Raw genomic sequence first — 17,147 nt, 5'->3', positions numbered from 1 at the left:
CTAACTGAAAAAAGGTCGACGTATTGATTATGATATGAATGAGAACTAAAATGATGTTGATTAATTGAGAATGATAAAATATTGATGAAATATTATTAATGAATGAGTTAATGTGGATTATTTGGGGGAGTGCGAAAATGTTATATATGAATGAACAATGAATAAATAAATTTGAATGATTATTTGGCTTACGCACTTCTTCTTTATCTGAGATACGAGTTTTTCCGAGCAGATGCAGTGGTTAGTCACCACTCACTCCAGGTTGAGACTCGATACTCTGTTGATCCTAAGTCATAAGATGTAGCCGGGTACTTTAACTCCCCGAAAATTTTCCCAATGAGATAAAAATTAAATGATTGAGAATTATATGCAAAGACTCTTAGAGATGCGCACACAAAGGGACTGTCCAGGGTTAGCTACCGGACATGTCGGGGCTTGGCTATATAACCGACAGATAAGACTCATCAGCAAGGTTCTGAAAACCAGACCGGACCGGCTTGTTCGACTGGTTTAACCGCAAACCGGGAATGCAAATGGTCCGGTCCTCCTCTAAAAACCGCACTCAGAAGAACTGGTGAACCGGCCAAAAATTGGCCGGTTGGGGCGGACCAGTGACCGGCCGGTTCTACTAAACGACGCCGTTTTGATTGTTTTTTAAAAAAATAAAAACTGTAACCCAACCCGACCCGCTCGTGGAGCACCCTACCCCCTTCTTCCCCCGACCCCCATTCATTCCTGATTCATCTCACAGTGAGTGAACCCTAGCCGCCCTCTGAAGTCTGAACCCTAGCCGCCAGTCGCCCTTCATCGTCGCCGCGGTCTCAGGTCATCAGTGCCACCGCCGTCGCCTGGTCCTCAGCCCCAGTAACCCTCCATCGTCGCCTGGTTCCCTGCCCAGTAGCCCTCCATCTCCATCGTCTTCATCTTCTCAACACCAGCAAGCAGTAGCCTTACATCTTCGTGCGGTCCTCAACACCATCTCATCGTCTTCATCGTCACGCGGTCCTCAACAGTTAACACTAGTAGCCTTCCATCGACCCCAGGTGAGTGACTCGTCCTCTGCTCATCTTCTTTGTTCTTCGCCTCTGCTCATCTTCTTTAGTATAAGAAACATGAAGTTGATACTCTGTGAACTTCCTCTGTGAACTTAGATTTTTGTTCAATTTCTGTGAACTTCGATTTCTGTTCAATTTTTGTGAACTTCCTCTGTGAATTTCCTCTGTGAACTTCCTCTGTTCAATTGTTGGTTAGTATAAGAAATAAATAATCTGAAAACTGTTGTTATTCCATTGTATTCAATTTGTGAACTTCCTCTGTTCAATTGTATAAGAAATAAATAATCTGAAATCTATTCAATTGTTGTTCAATTTGTGAACTTCTTCTGTTCAATTGTATTCTAAATTGTTAATTTGTGAACTTTCTCTGTTCAATTGTATTCCAATTTGCAATTTGTTAATGCTGGAAACTTACTCGATTTTGCAATATTGTTGACTGGCTGAACGCTGTAGGCAGAATTACTGTAGGCAAAATTGTTAATGTTCATTGTGTTGTGTTGTGGGCTTGTGGCTGCTTTTAATTTCATATCTGTTATATTAATTTCAGTTATGGAAAATAGTATTAATCAAGAAGCAACTGTTGATAACAATGCTTCTGTGAATAATAACATGCCTGTCGATACTCCTATTCTGAATGATGCTGCTAATCCTAATTCCCGTAGTGCTAACGATAGTCAGTCACAAGGTTCTTCTAACCTTAGGGGAAAAACAGATTTAGCTTGAAAATATGTTGCTCTACAAATGGTGAATGGAAAACCATAGGGTAGTAGTGGTCTTTATGCTGCATCTCTTGATTCTTCTGCTCAACAGGGTGGGAATGAAAGTGAAGATCATCCCACCGAAGCAGATTTGCAACAAGTTCTTGCGGATTTTGATGATTGATAAACCATGATATTGGGATTTAATATTTGGATATGCTTTTATTAATATTTAACTTGAGTTTGGATTTTGATAAGATCATATGTATTTGGTTGATGATATTTTATGTAATGTTTTAAATTTCAAAGATATTTTAAGATTTATATTAGACTATAATTATATTTTTAGGATGTGTATTTTCTTTGTTTGTATTGTATGTCTATGCAACTGAGAGATTCCTTGTCTGGCGGATGAGTGACGATGGTAGATCCACCAGTGTTTCGAAGGGTTGGAGGAGGCAAAGGTGAAGTGTTGAGTTAGGGTTAGATTCAGGACTTGAGAACCTTAGATAGTTTACCTAATATCTGGTTTAATTTATTCTTTAAGTTTAAATTATGAGTACCAGAGTTCTAGGATTGTCTCTGGCTTTTTCGAAATCTTATATATTATGTATGTTGGCACATTTACCATGCTGAGAACTCTCGGTTCTCATTCCATACCTATATTATTGTTTTCAGATACAAGTCGAGAGGTATCTCGCTAGGCATCTGGAGTTTCCTACTGCAAGTGAAGTTGGGATTGCTGTTTATTTTGTTATTATGTTACGTGTATATATATAGACTCTTCTCCATATATGTTTTACGTTTGATCCTCCCAGAGGCTCTTGTGGAGAAATAGGAGCTTACTTTGTGTATTTTGGGATGTTTTGGAGCTTGATATACTGTATTTTTGATGTTGTACTCTTTATGTATATATATCTTTACTTTTCTTCTTATCCAAATAACCATTTACTCGAGCGATGCGCTTTTTTCACTTTGCGACTTTTGCTTAAACTTTTCTTCAAGACTCCTCCATATGATTTTCCTTCATATGTATATACGTATGTCTTTTATTTTAGAGGTCGTAATGTCTCATCACTTATGTTTTACGACTTAAGCATAAAATTCTGTGTGGTAGAGTGTTACAAATTTCACCTAATTATTCTAAATTTTGCTATACATTTTGAAATTTAAGTTACCATATTATACCATACCTCATTGTTGGTCACATTGAAGCAATCTGTTGGATCTAGTTCAAAATGAAAAAAATTATCCCTTTTGTATTTATGAATTTGCATTACTCATTACATCACTTCACTTGATAATTGATAGTTTTGGCAAAGGGAGAAAGAGTCGCAGATGCGGAGAAAGTTTCCATATTTGTCTTAGTAGTAATAACTCTAAATTGTTATGTTATGTTTAGACTAATCCACACTTTAAATCAAGGGTGAAATTGCTAAAGAGATAATATTTTGCAATAGTTGAGATGATGGACATGGTTGAAAGTGGATTTGGTTAGAACGACAAAGATAAAATGATTGTAGTGGAGCGACAAATTTTCAATGAATGAAAGAGTGTAAATTCTAAACAACTTTCTTAATACAAGTTTATTTATCTTAACTTTTTAATATTTATTGCTTATCTATTTTTCTTTTAATTTCAGTTCTATCCTAATGCTAATGGCCTCTACAATAAATCATTTCCACATTTTGAAGAGTTGGGAATAGCATTTGGTAGGGATTGGGCTCAAGAAGACAATGCAGAAAATGTAATTCAAGCAGTTGCTACTATGAAGGTTGAGTGCAAAGCAAACCTTGAGTGATCAGCAAGTGAACAAAAACATTCAAGTAAATTTGGAAAAGACTAAAATTTAATATGAAATTGATTCTCAAGCACGTAAGAAATTGACTCTAGTTCATGTACATAAATTCATTTATTGTTGACCATATTGTTGTGTACATAAATAGATAGTCTTTTATTGAATTGTTTATTGTATTTTAGGAGCCTCCAACTCCTGGTGTTCCTGCTACTCCTAGTATTTCTGCTGCTCCTAGTGCTTCGTCTACTAGAGAAAGGAATAAAAAGATATAGAGAGAGAGAGAGAGAGAGCAAAAGTGAGGAAATGCTTGACATAGTATTAGAATTAAGTAGAAAAATGAAAGATGCTTATCAAGAACACACAACTGTTCTAATTGATATGGTTTCTTGTTTTAAGCATGAGAAAGAAGGAACTGAGCACAGAATGAAGCTAATGGTACTGTTGAGGAATGTTCCTTATTTGGGCATTAAAGATAAAATAAAGGTTGTCCTTATCATGGTAAGGGACAATAATCTAATTGACATGATGTTTCTGTTGGGAATAATACACCATTCTCCCTTGAGAAAATACCTTTCACAGAGAAATAAAATAAACACAATCACAACACAAGAATTTAACGTGGAAACTCCAATTACCGGAAAAAAAAACCACGGCCGTTGCCAAATGACAACCAGAGAATATCACTATGTGAAAATTATTACAACACATAGACTTCTTTCTCTCTAACACCGGCACCCCAGTACACCCACACTCTCTCAAAGTAATTATTTAACTACACTTCACAACACTCTCTAATCAATGAGTATAGAGAAAAAGAAAAGTCAGATACAAGCTTTATGTGTTTCCGATTGATGCAAAAAATATGGAGAACTTAGCCTCATATTTATAGCCTAGGCCACCCACTCTATTTGCTATCCTAAGCAATGTGGGACTAATTCAACCAAATCCTAACAATCTCCACCTTGATTGAAATAGTCACACATCTTCAGCTTCCATAGTCAATTCTTTGCTGCCATTGTCTATACCGACAATCATAGTTCAGAGAACTATCATACTCCTCCATGAAAGTATACTCACTTGGAATTAGACCACTCCAAGCATTTCGCCTTGGTATAGATCGAAACCTTGCTGAAAATTCATGGTGCAACTTCCAAATTGGTTTTTCCTGGAAGTTCTTCAGCCATCGACATAACTCCGCCACACACCTTGCATCTCAACACCAACCAATGCCCATGTGCAATTGTGGACCCAATTGCCACAACTTATCCTTATCCATGGCAGTGCGGCAATACCATGAGGATACTTCTTGTCTTCTAGAGAACATCATCTTTCATATCAGAGATCCTCTCCTTCAACGCCTTGTGCAAACCTGATTGTATCAACACATCCTTGACTTGTATTTGCCACAAGCCAAAATTGATTCTTCCATCAAATTTCTCTATTTCAAGCTTCACAGCACTTGAATATCCTGACATTGTTGCAACCGTATACTGGAATAGTATAACTCAACTGTAGACCGTGCACTAGGAAGGGTCCCCAGGAAAGAGAGGTGGGTCACAATGGACACACTTAAATACCAAGTCTTTCTTTAGCCAGAACCTTTCCAAATTGCATTCTCACAGTGTCACACTGCCTTCCAGCAACAATAACAGCAACCAAAGATCAACCTCAAGTTACAGGACAAAATTCTTTTCTGATGTGGAAGGTCAGACTAGGCTGCAACCACAGAGCATACTAAGAATAAATCCCACCGAACCGAAGCTTTGATACCACTTGTTGGGAATAATACACCATTCCCCCTTGAGAAAATACCTTTCATAGAGAAATAAAATAAACACAATCACAACACAAGAATTTAATGTAGAAACTCCAATTACCGGAGAAAAAAAACCACGGCCGTTGTCAAATGACAACCAGAGAATATCACTATGTGAAATTGTTACAACACATAGACTTCTTTCTCTCTAACACCGGCACCCAGTACACCCACACTCTCTCAAAGCAAATATTTAACTACACCTCACAACACTCTCTAATCAAAGAGTATAGAGGAAAAGAAAAGTCAGATACAAGCTTTAAGTGTTTCCGACTGGTGCAAAAAATATGGAGAACTTAGCCTCATATTTATAGCCTAGGCCACCCACTCCATTTGCTATCCTATGTAATGTGGGACTAATTCAACCAAATCCTAACAGTTTCAACTTCAACTGAAAATTTTTTTGTTATTTCTAAAAAAATTGATTTAAATCTTGTTATTTTTGAATTTTTATGGATTGTATTAGATTGTCGTTTTTAAAATTTTAGTACATGTATTTAAAAATGTTGAGATTTGTTTTTGTATAAATTCAATTATGAGACGAATTATGAATTATGTGATTTTTAGAAATTAGATAAGTATTTGTTATTAAGGATATTTTTAATAAATTTAATTATGATAATGTTGATTTTAATTAAATATATTTGTTATTAAAGGTATTTTTGTAAATTTATTATTAGAGATATTTTTGTGAATTCAAAAAAATCAGTGTAGAAAAGTAATAATATTTAATTAGATTTATATTTAATTTTAAAAAATTTAATATTAGGGATATTTAAAAAAAATAAATAAACATTTTTATCTAAAATTGATTATATTAAATTTATCTTAAAATATATTTATATATAATCTTTTTATGTATTTATTAAATTTAGTCATTAATCTTTTAATTTAAATAAATAAAAATAATTTTAATATATTATATAATATAACTAAAAAATTTAGATTCAATAAAAAATTATTTATTTTCAAAAATATTACACAAAGTTCTAAAATATTAAATTTTGTAAATTAAATATTAAAATATTATATGTCAAGTAATATCATTTGTAGACATTGTATTTCTAAAAATGATATTATTGAAAATGAAAATTAATATTTGGATACCTAAATTTTTTTGACTAAATTTTTAAAATAATCTTTTAATTTATAATTTTTATTATTTTAGTTTTTTAAATTTAAAATTATTTATATTAATTTTCAAAATTTAATTCGAGATACTATATTAATCCCTGAATCCTTTTAATACTGAATTAGTGAATTAAATGCTGAATTAGTATAAGTTGTCACGCTGCAGATATGACTAGGCAACCTCGTTTCTATTTTGCATTTAAACAAGTTTTCCTCTACCCGAATCTCTGGGCCTTGCTTCTTCTCCGTTGGTTTGTCTCTGTTCCTCTCTTCCTCCATTACTTCTATTTCGACTTCCTCATCTTCAGACAGCGAGAGCTCATTCCCTTCCTCCACCCTGACCGGTGTCTTTCCTCCTTTTCCGGCATAACAAAATAACTTCTTAGCTTGACCTCCTTGCTGGCTTCTCTCTTCCCCTTCGATCATCCATTCTTCTTCTCTAGGAACGAGTGAAACCTCTCCCGAAAAGCTCTGTCCACCTTCACCTTTTCTCACCTTCTTCGCATTCCTAAACCCATGCTCCTCTCTATGAGGTTCATGTGATCGTGAATGTCCACCGCCAACGTAGCACCTCTCATGATGGAGGTTCAGTCCTGGGGTAGCTTGGATTGCAGACTGAGAGATCAGAGAAAAAAACAAACAATTGTCGTTATAGTTTGGTTTTTTAATCCAAACCATTTAAACAATTTTAAATCTGGATCCGGATCCAGATACAAATTAAAATCCAAAATTAAAAAAAAAAAACCCTAATTTCAGATTTGAGACTCTGGTCTCGCTCTATTCCTTCTTGATCTCGCCCTCTTCCTTCTTCAACGTGCGTCTCCGCTGCCGGCGTTTGTTGTTTCTGCCGCATCCGGCACCGGAGCAGGAAGCTTGAAGCTGCGACGGTGCGTCCCCTTCCTCATCTCCCACGGTGCGTCCCCTTCCTCTCTCGGAGCTTGAAGCTGCGAGTTCCTCTGTCCGCCACTCTGCGGCTGCGAGCTCTGCCATCGCCTTGTCGTCGTCTTCTACCTCTCGTCGCCGTCGATTTTAGCGCTGCTCGCCTCCAGCTCCATCCCTTCCGGCGTTCAGGTATAGTGCACGTCTCTGTTAGACTGTTACTCGATTCAGTTCTTCAGCATCTCGTCACTGATTCAGCTGTTACTCTGTACTCATTTCATTGTGCTAATTGCTAAAGATTAAACGGTGTTAGTATTTTCTACATAATTGGCAAAAAGCCTTCTTCTTTCAGCTCAATTAAGTTTCTTTCTGAAGAAGGAAACACTAATTTTCGATTGGTTATTTGATGAACATTCATTCATATTATTTGTGTATGGTGTTATTGGCCTGCTATTGAGAATCTTACTTGCTGTTAAGTTTTTTGCGTTTCATGATGAATGCTTTGGTAGTTTGTTCTGTTATTGATGGCAATTTGACATGAGTGATTTCATGTGTGTGTGTTGAATATTGAGGTAGGAATGGTGCAAGAAATAGAAGAATTTTCTCTTATCTGCTGTTAACATTGATTGATATTATATTGTAAACTTTTATGATCATTTGGACCATTTTATCATATCTATGAACACTCATTTAAACCCTTGCATTTCATTTAAGAATACAGAAGATCAGGGTGCTAGAAATACTTTTGGTGTTCCCTTAGTTTGACTAACTGTTGTTCCTGTTCATTCATCATGCTAATTTTGGTTATAAATATGTTGTTGGGTGAATTTATTTTGAATTTATTCAAGATAATGTCATGAGAAAGTGAGCTAGTATTTGCAAATTATAATATAATGAAGTTAGTTGTGAGTTAGGATATTGATACTGAATCTGTTTTTGATGTGAATTGCAATATTAACACCCAATCTGTTTTCTAGTGTTGGCTTATTGCATGGTTGTGGTTCCTGTTCATTCATCATAATAATTTTGGTTCCAAATATGTTGTTGGGTGAATTTATTTTGAATTTATTAAAGATAATGTCATGAGAAAGTGAGCTAGTATTTGCAAATTATACTATAATGAAGTTAGTTGTGAGTTAGGATATTGACACTGAATCTGTTTTTGATGTGAATTGCAATATTAACACCCAATCTGTTTATCTAAGTGTTGGCTTATTGCATCATTGTGGTAGATAATAGAGTATGATTTAACTTTTAAACTTCAACCCTGTTAAAATTCAACTCCTCTTCAGAGTTATGCTTCTGCAGCTTTTGTTCTGCAGCTTCATGTAGGCGTAGCAAAAAGTTCAGGTCATTTATTTTGGGTGTTTCTTTATTTTGGCTACTTGTTATTGTTGGATCACAGATCACTTCAATTTTGGGTGTTTCCTCATTTTGTTCTGTAATTTTTAAAATAATTTTATTTGTTAATTTTTTTTACCACTATTCACATTTGGTTTTATACTTTCATTCAAAGATTTGTCTTAAAATGACAAAAATATATTTTGGTTAAAAAATCTGGTTTGGAAATTGAATTTTTAAAAATTGGATTTTTGGTTAAAAAATCTGGTTTTGAGGTAAAAAAATCTGGTTCTGAAACAGGATTTCCATAAAAAAAGAATCGAATTTTAAATTTGGATATTAGAAAAACCGGATTTAAAATCGGTTTGTATATAAAATCGGATTTGAATATTAAAATTGATTTGAAATCGGTTCTTATTTTTTCAAACCGGTTTAGAATCGATTTCCCTTTTTAATTCGGATCCAGTTTGGTTTCATGAACCACAAAACTAGTTCTAAAGTGGATGCAGTTTGGATTTTTAAAAATCCAAACCATGCCCACCCTTGATGATAACATTAGAAATTATCCTGTTCTAAGTCAAGTTAAACCCAAATATCTTGGAAAACAGCTTCCATCTCATGTTCCTGTTGGCGCCGAGTCCATTGAAATCATCCTTCATGGCATGAAACAATATATAATCCCCGAAATGACACCGGCGGAGTCCTTAATTCTTTACATTATTCCCATCAAGTGGTAGCACTACTGGCTTTATAGACGAGATGCTCAGCACTAGATTTAACGTCGTTGAAGCTGGCTTTATGGACGAGATGCTCAGCACTAGATTTAACGTCGTTGGATTCAACGCTCTCTTCTCTAGCGGCAACCGAGCTCGAGAGCACTATCATTGATTGGCTCGGTCAAGAGCCCAGGTTACCAAAAGAATTTCTTTTTTACGGTGGCGGAGTCATGTTAGGCACAACATGTAAGGCAATATTGGCAACACTCGTGGCCACTAGAGACAGATAGGAAGAGACAAGATCGGAACACATGTAAGGCAATATTGGCAACACTCGTGGCCACTAGAGACAGATAGGAAGAGACAAGATCGGAAAGCTCCGTAGTGTGCGGCTCAGATCAAACCCGGTTCAAAAAGCCGCTCATACTGTAGGGTTTGATCCAAACAATTTCAGAGCCATTAAGACTTCAAGAACGAATTTAATCGTGGTAACAACAAGAATGTACTCTAAATTATTATATTCATATGAGGTAAATATTAAATCTTTACCCGAAAGATTCTGACGATGATAAAATGGTATCTGATCACCCGAAAGATTTTGACGCTGACAAAATGGTATCTGATCACCCGAAAGATTCTGACGCTGACAAAATGGTACCTGATCTTTGTTATTGACAAAATGATCCCCGAAAAATTTTAAAATTTGACAAAAATTACCAACTACTAATTGTTTTACCTGAAGTTAAGGTTTAGGAGTGACGTGTCAGTTAACAATTATCATATTTACCCACTTTTAATTTTTATAATTAAAAAAACTCCAATTTCAATTTTTTTAAAAATCCTAATCCTCTTTTTTTTTTCCTATAACTCATCTCTTTTTCTAAATCATCATCATTTTCTAAAATCCTAATCTCCTTCTTTTCTTCTTTTTCCTCTCAACGATGCCATTTTTGGGAATCAGGTAGTGGTTAACGAGGCTCTGGTTGTAGTTGTAGTTGTGGTGGTGGTGGTAGCGGCAGAGGGGGTGAGATCTGCTGTGGAGACTAGCATGGAAGATCCTGTGTTTTTGAGACAATGGTTTAGTTTGCGATTGGGAAGGCGTGTGAAGAGGAGAAATGGGCGGTAGAGATTCGCGATCCAAGGAAAGGTGTTCGCATTTGGCTTGGAACCTTCAACACCACCAAAGAAACCGCCATGACCTATTACAGAGAAGCTTGTAAGATTTGCAGAAAGACAGCTAAAGTGAACTTCTCCAACGAGGATGACGAACACTCCATTCAACAATCTCGCAACATTATTCCAAACTTTCCTCCTCCTCCCATTCGAAGATCGAGTAATCATCTTCCTCTGTATCAATATTGTGATGCCAACAACAACAACATGAACAACCAGACAAGGACTTTGAACCTCAATTTGGAGTTTGGTTACGATCTAAATCATGGAGGAGTTATTGGTGTTGGTGGTGCCATTAACGCAAACCCATTTGTGAGTTGTGTTGATGATAATTCTGAGTATGGGTCTGGTTCTAGTTTGGTATTGGAGGTGGCAGGTGGGTCAAGTGGTGATCAACAACATTAAGAGGAGAAGAAGAGCTACGAGGTGGAGAAGCTTTTGGAGGAGTTAATTGTATATGAGAAAAAAAATGAAAAAGGGGGTTGAGTATCAGAGAAACATCTTTGGTTAGAAGAGTGAGAAGAAAGAGGAAGGTATATGCAACAACCAATAAAAATGAAGAGGATTTAATTGGAAAAGAAGAAGAAAATTGGTGGATGATGATGAGGAAGGGGAAGAGATGAGAATTTCAGAAAAAATGAATTAGGGTTTTCAAAAAATTGAAATTGGGGGTGTTTCTAAAATAAAAAAAATGTTTTTAAAATTATAAAAATTAAAAGTGAGTAAATTTTGTAATTATTATAATTGTTAATTGATACGTCACCTTAAAATCTTAACTCCAGGTAATTCAATTGACGGTTGGTCATTTTTGTCAAATTTTAAAATCTTTCGAGAATCATTTTGTCAATAACAAAAATCAGGCCATGGATTCCTTACTCCCACATTCTTGTAGGTTTATCATTAACTTTCATAAAAATAATTATAAAATGTACCTTTTTTTTTTGGAAAATTTACTAATTAGATTTTGACCCCCTCAAATTATTGGTTTTTAACTTTGTCCCCTTTCTCTTTCATTTCTAGATTCAAAGGTAGGGGTGTGCATGGCCCGACCCGGCCCGAAGATCCGGCCCGGCCCCGAGCACTTTAGGGATTAATTTGGTGTGATTTCATCGGGTTTAGGGTCGGATAAGTGTCTCAAAAATAGACCCGGTCATTATGTCGAGTCGGGTCCGGGTCATGGCTCGGGTCACCCGAAATTGGCCCAGTGGCCCGGTCATCATATACAGTTAATATTTTGTGTTATTAGTGATGGATGATGGCTATTCTTATGTGGAATTTAAGTATTGTAAACCTTAATATTTTGTGTTATTAGTTATTATAAGATTATAAATTAATGTTTTATGTTTAAAATGCATAAGATTTTAGACTAATGCATAATATTGTGTTTTTTGTATTGATTTAAATATTTGGTGTTAATTATACAATATTAGTATTGATTATGATTATGCTTTAATTTTAAAGAAGAGTCGGTTCTTGTTTTTCTAAGTGAATTTACCATGTCAAATAATAGTTGGAGTCTTGAAAATTTGAATATTTTCACATGCTAGCTTATAAGAAGATATCAATGTTGTAATGTTAATGGCCCGATTTTCACCCAGTTTTTACCCGATATAATCGTGGCCCGAAAGTGTATAGATTTCATCGGGTCTAGGACCGGGTTTGGGTCTAATAAATAGGCCCGGTATATATTTCGGGCCGGGTCTGGGTCACATCAAACCCGGTTTCACTCGGTCCATGCACACCACTATTCAAAGGCATTTAGAGAAGAAAGGTCTGCTAGGGTTTCCTCTCTTTATCAATTTCTACTAGGATTTTCAATCACTGTCTCCCTCTCTTCCACTTCCCCTACTGCAAATCTCAATATCTCCCTTTTCCCCTCGCTGCCGCAACTTGCGCCCGCCGCCGCGCAACCTTCCCCCGCCGCGCAAGACGCCGCCGCCGCCGCGCGACGAGAAATTGAGAGAGATTAGAGTTCTTGGAAAGCATCAACGAGACTGAATAAATCTCCTTACGAAATAGAATTCTGAGTTTTCTCCTGAGATTTTTTCTGCCGTCGCATCTGACTTTCTTCTATTTTGTTCTGTTGTGTTCTGTTAAACAACTTCCGAATTTTCTTCTGTTTTCTTCAAACCGAACCCTTAGTTTTGGATGTGCTCTAATTTTGAACCATTGCATAACCAAGTTTTAGGAAAGATGAAAAGGTACAGAACTACAGATTTTAAAATCTCTCAGTGTTGAACTCTTCATTTCAACGGATTATGCTGTAAGTTTCTTCCTCATTGTGGTTCACTTTTTGATTGGTTAGGACTTAATTAAATTGCATGAATTAATTTGATAGGATCACAGCTTTTCCCTTTGCTGTGTAAACAGATTGTGTTTGTTGTTTGTATATTGAATTAGTAGAATACTGCTAGAGTAGGAAGGGATTTGAGCTGATTTAACACGTCTAAGAATCTTAACAAGTCCTTATATTCAAAATCTTTGTTGAAAATTGCTATGGGTTTGTTCTGTAATCTTTCTGTAAATCTCTATAGGAAAAAATAGAAAATGAGACAAGATTCTAGTGATTTTGTTTGGAGGGAAATCTAGTGGAACCCCATGGAAAATGCACTATGGCATTTAATCTTGCATGGTCATCTCCAAAAGTAAAGTTCTCAAAAGGCAGCACTTTTCATAGGTAATCAAAATTATGTAAGAATATTGTATATAGTAAATGTCTAGCAAGACGTAATATGCCGACCATTTTTTTTTTGTGGTGCGCTTTTGTTTGAATAATTTCAATTCTTTTACTCTGCAGGAGATACACAAAATTTTATGGGACTTCTGAGAGAGCTGCAAAGGAGTTGGCCCATGATGCATTAACTCGTATGTTGTCTGATTGGATTGAAGTTGATATTCTTCCTTACTATGGTTTATCTGCATTAGTATTATATGTTATGATCTTCACACATCGTAAAAGGGATAAAAGATATGAATGCTTCTAAAGTAATGTTTTTAAGTGGTTTTAGATTCTGTCAGTAATATTTACAAATCTTGTTATATTTTAAATTCCAAACAGAATACAAACGATGGGAAGAAGACATTGAGAAATGGCAAAATCCTATTCTTCAGGATGAGTTACTACCAGCATGGTAATTCTCTGTTTAAGCATGAAGACATTTTAATTTTTAAGCATCAGCTTGTGTATTTGTTTGTTATGGATAATTGCCAGGTTTATATTAGCTTAGAGCCTCTGCAGTATGTGCAAAAAACATAAAACAGAACTTTTCTTTTTTTTTTCTTTGCTAGTTCATGACTAGCTCTTCTGTCTGTAAATTTTTGTTATTTATTTTAATTAAGAAAGGTTTCTCTCAATCTTTCCTAGATCATCTTTCCCCCATATTTATCAGACTGTTCTCCATTTGATCAACTCTTACTTTTGAAGCTTCTGTTGGTTTAGATAATATAACTAAATTTTCATTTATAGGTACAAGTTCACATTGTTTAATGAACTCTACTTTTCTTGTTGCTGGAGGAACAATTTGGATTGGTATGTATTCATTTAAGTATATTGCTTTGTGATTGAGTAACCTGTATAAATTCTAGCTTTTTGGTGGATCTTGCTATTGTCAGATTAGTCTAATAAATGAAGACTCTTTGATCTGTCTTCCAGACTCGCCTTTGCCATCTTTAAATATGAGGAATAATTTGAAAATTAAGTATTTGGCTCAAATTCAGAAATGATTGAAAATTTGGTATCTTATTGTGATGGGGAATCTTAGTTCTTAATTTTAACCATGTTATGTTTTTGGCTCCTTTTGAAAGATACTACAAAGTAGAACAATTTTGGCCATAGTTCTCGGTTGCCCATGAATTGATCTTAATCTTCTGTTGGCATATAAATTAAGTATTTAGCACCAGGAGCTCCGCAACTTGCAAGGAAGGTAAGAGATCTACTTCAAAAATCCGGCTTCAGCGCGGTGGAAGAAGACAGAAGGAGGGGGCTAGATCATGGTGCTTGGGTTCCATTGATGTTGATGTACCATTGTTTTATGTAATTTAATTTATACAGTTCTTACCTAGTGAGATAAGATTTCGGTGTTGTTAACGTTATCTCATACAAGTTTGATAAAGAAATCTTCTTATTTGTTTTCTTCTCCTTGTTATGTACTGTTGTTGATATTTTGACATGTATTTTCCTTTACTCATTAGCAGAAGCTAAATATAAGTTTTTCATTGTTGCACAAATAATAATTCCAATACATAAGGCTACCATAATGTTTAAAACCGAAGTTTCCTGGGTCATGTGACTGGTTTCATTGTTATTTACGGAAATATATAGGTTATGAATAATTTATATTAATCGATAAAGTAAAGAAAATTAGTAATATAGAATTGTAATATATAGAAGGATAAATTAGTGTAAAAATAAATGAAACATAGCTTAGTACTTTGTCTTTCAAAGAAACTATTAAAAATATCTAAAAAGATAATTTTTCATTCTCTTTGTCTTCATGCTCTGTTTCTACCTTGGTCCTATATTGCCAAGCATTTTCTTGTATTACGAGGCACAAATCGTTGTACTCCTCTAAAACCAAATCTACGGCAAGTTTCATTCGTGTGGAGTCGTTAATCTGCTTAGAGTACCAACAATATAATTCTAATTAGAAGTGTGTTGAAAAAATCATGTTAAAAATACTTTCTTATAAATATGACCTGAATATTGAAGTCATCTTGTAAAGTACATTCTCTTATTCAACTGGTCACCCAAACTCTGCTATCATTCCTATGATAAAAAGCATTCAACAAATAGTTATTATATACATACAAGATATAATCTATTGAACGAGTTATGATATTTTTAAAAAAACATTAATATTAGACTTACGATCTATTTTTTTGAGTGGTTAGGCCAAAAGGTGTCATAGGCCAAAAAGTGGAACAATCTACAACTTTAGACTTATCATCATAAAAAATATGATCATCTAACATCGCTTCTAAATAAATTACCTTTACAAGAGTGAATTCATGACAAAAAAAATTGTGAATCGTAAATGATTTAAATTGACTAAGAGTACTAGTTACAACAAATGGTTATTTAAATTGTTAAGTGTTTATAGATGATTGAGTACTGATTTAGAACAAATAATTACCACTTTAATTGCGTTCCTTTTGCGTTGTTGATGTTTTTCGACACAAGGCAGTGAATCCAATATGATTAGACGACGAATCGTAAAGTCAACAATAACCAGATACCAATATAGTTCCTCACAGATAGGGATAAAAACCTGCGAAAAACCTTAAATCATTATAAACACTAAAAAAATTTAACAGTATATTAATGGAAAATAAATTGGTCAATTGTACCCTAGCGACGTGGCTAATTTTCAGTGAAATATATGCTCCAAGAAAATCAAAGATAACCTCAGTTGGTGTGTATTTTTCGCTTAAAGCATATCGCTGCATACAAAAAAAATTGTTAAATGAAAATATGTCTTCAATTTAACAGCTATTTTTGAATTGATCATTTAATTATACACTTTACTCGTGTGAGTACATAGCATAGTTTAGTTTAGAAAAAAGAACTTCCTTATATATTCGTATATCCACTCAAACTATTAGCCACAAAAAATTAACTTATAATTTAGAGATATTATAGGGATAACTTTACTGCAAAATGTTCAGGCATGAACCAGCAAATTGGATCTTCATTTCTACGTTGAAATACACGTGTCATCATAAGTGCCGCCACCAGATTTATAACCTACAATATGTTAAAATTATATGTTAAACATATTTATAGGTAAATAGAGGCTTAAATATATAATTATAAGAAATTGTATAATTGACCTCTATACTTACTCGTGATTCGACACATCTCTCCGGCACAAGACATCTAAATGTACTTCTATAACCTTTTTTATCTGAGATTACCAACTCTTCAGAACTGCCAAATTCATAAAGTGGTTAGCTGAGAGAATCATAGAATTTTTACACCATTACATTATACACATAATCATTAACCATATGTACGGATCTAACGTATTCAAAAAAATATAGACTGCAACAGCAGCTTGAGAATCGGTTAACATCATCGAAGCAGTAGGCTCAAATGCAATAAGTGTCCACCACTGCAGATAAAAAAAATAGTTTCAAGGTTACACTAAATAAAGAAAAAATTAAAAAATAAACGTAAGAAAAAAATTAAGGTTACCTTTGGCAGTACAGCTCCTATTCTAACATCTGGTGTTCCATTAGGTGGAGTTGTAGCTTCACGAGTAATATCCAAGTGGAATAACTTCTTGGGTTGAATTGACATCATACCAGTAAGATCACTAGTTTTTGTACTTTTCGAAGAATGCACAATTACAGTAGGATCCAACATCGAACTACTATTTGTGGAAGTTTTCTGTTGTGTCATGATCAAATCAATTTTTTGGTGTAGAACATGAAGGACCGATTCTAAATTTTCTATCCTTTTTGTTATATCGTTAAACATACTCTTGAACTGCGTATTTTTCATTGGAGCCATGTTCTACTACTCACTCAGATAGTATTAGA

The 17,147-nt window shown here is 34.7% G+C and overlaps 1 protein-coding gene across 6 annotated transcripts; it reads left to right on the top strand.

The window, feature by feature from the left end:
* The first annotated feature begins 6,659 nt into the window (after positions 1-6,659).
* Positions 6,660-14,739, top strand: LOC112790103 (uncharacterized). 6 transcript variants are annotated; one of them, XM_072232699.1, is made up of 6 exons: positions 6,660-7,569; positions 13,142-13,284; positions 13,405-13,472; positions 13,666-13,738; positions 14,074-14,136; positions 14,502-14,739. In XM_072232699.1, the coding sequence occupies exons 2-6, from the start codon at positions 13,220-13,222 to the stop codon at positions 14,647-14,649; spliced, it is 417 nt and encodes a 138-aa protein (XP_072088800.1). In that variant the 5' UTR covers positions 6,660-7,569; positions 13,142-13,219; the 3' UTR covers positions 14,650-14,739. The 6 variants fall into 6 exon arrangements, with proteins under 6 accessions (XP_072088800.1, XP_072088804.1, XP_025688118.1 ...); XM_072232703.1 differs by having other exon boundaries at positions 14,495-14,739; XM_072232702.1 differs by having other exon boundaries at positions 6,728-12,870; positions 14,495-14,739.
* The last annotated feature ends 2,408 nt before the right edge of the window (positions 14,740-17,147 follow it).

This window comes from Arachis hypogaea, chromosome 3 (assembly GCF_003086295.3).
Source record: "Arachis hypogaea cultivar Tifrunner chromosome 3, arahy.Tifrunner.gnm2.J5K5, whole genome shotgun sequence".
Lineage (NCBI taxonomy): Eukaryota > Viridiplantae > Streptophyta > Magnoliopsida > Fabales > Fabaceae > Arachis > Arachis hypogaea.
This window is presented reverse-complemented; position numbering and strand designations above follow the sequence as displayed.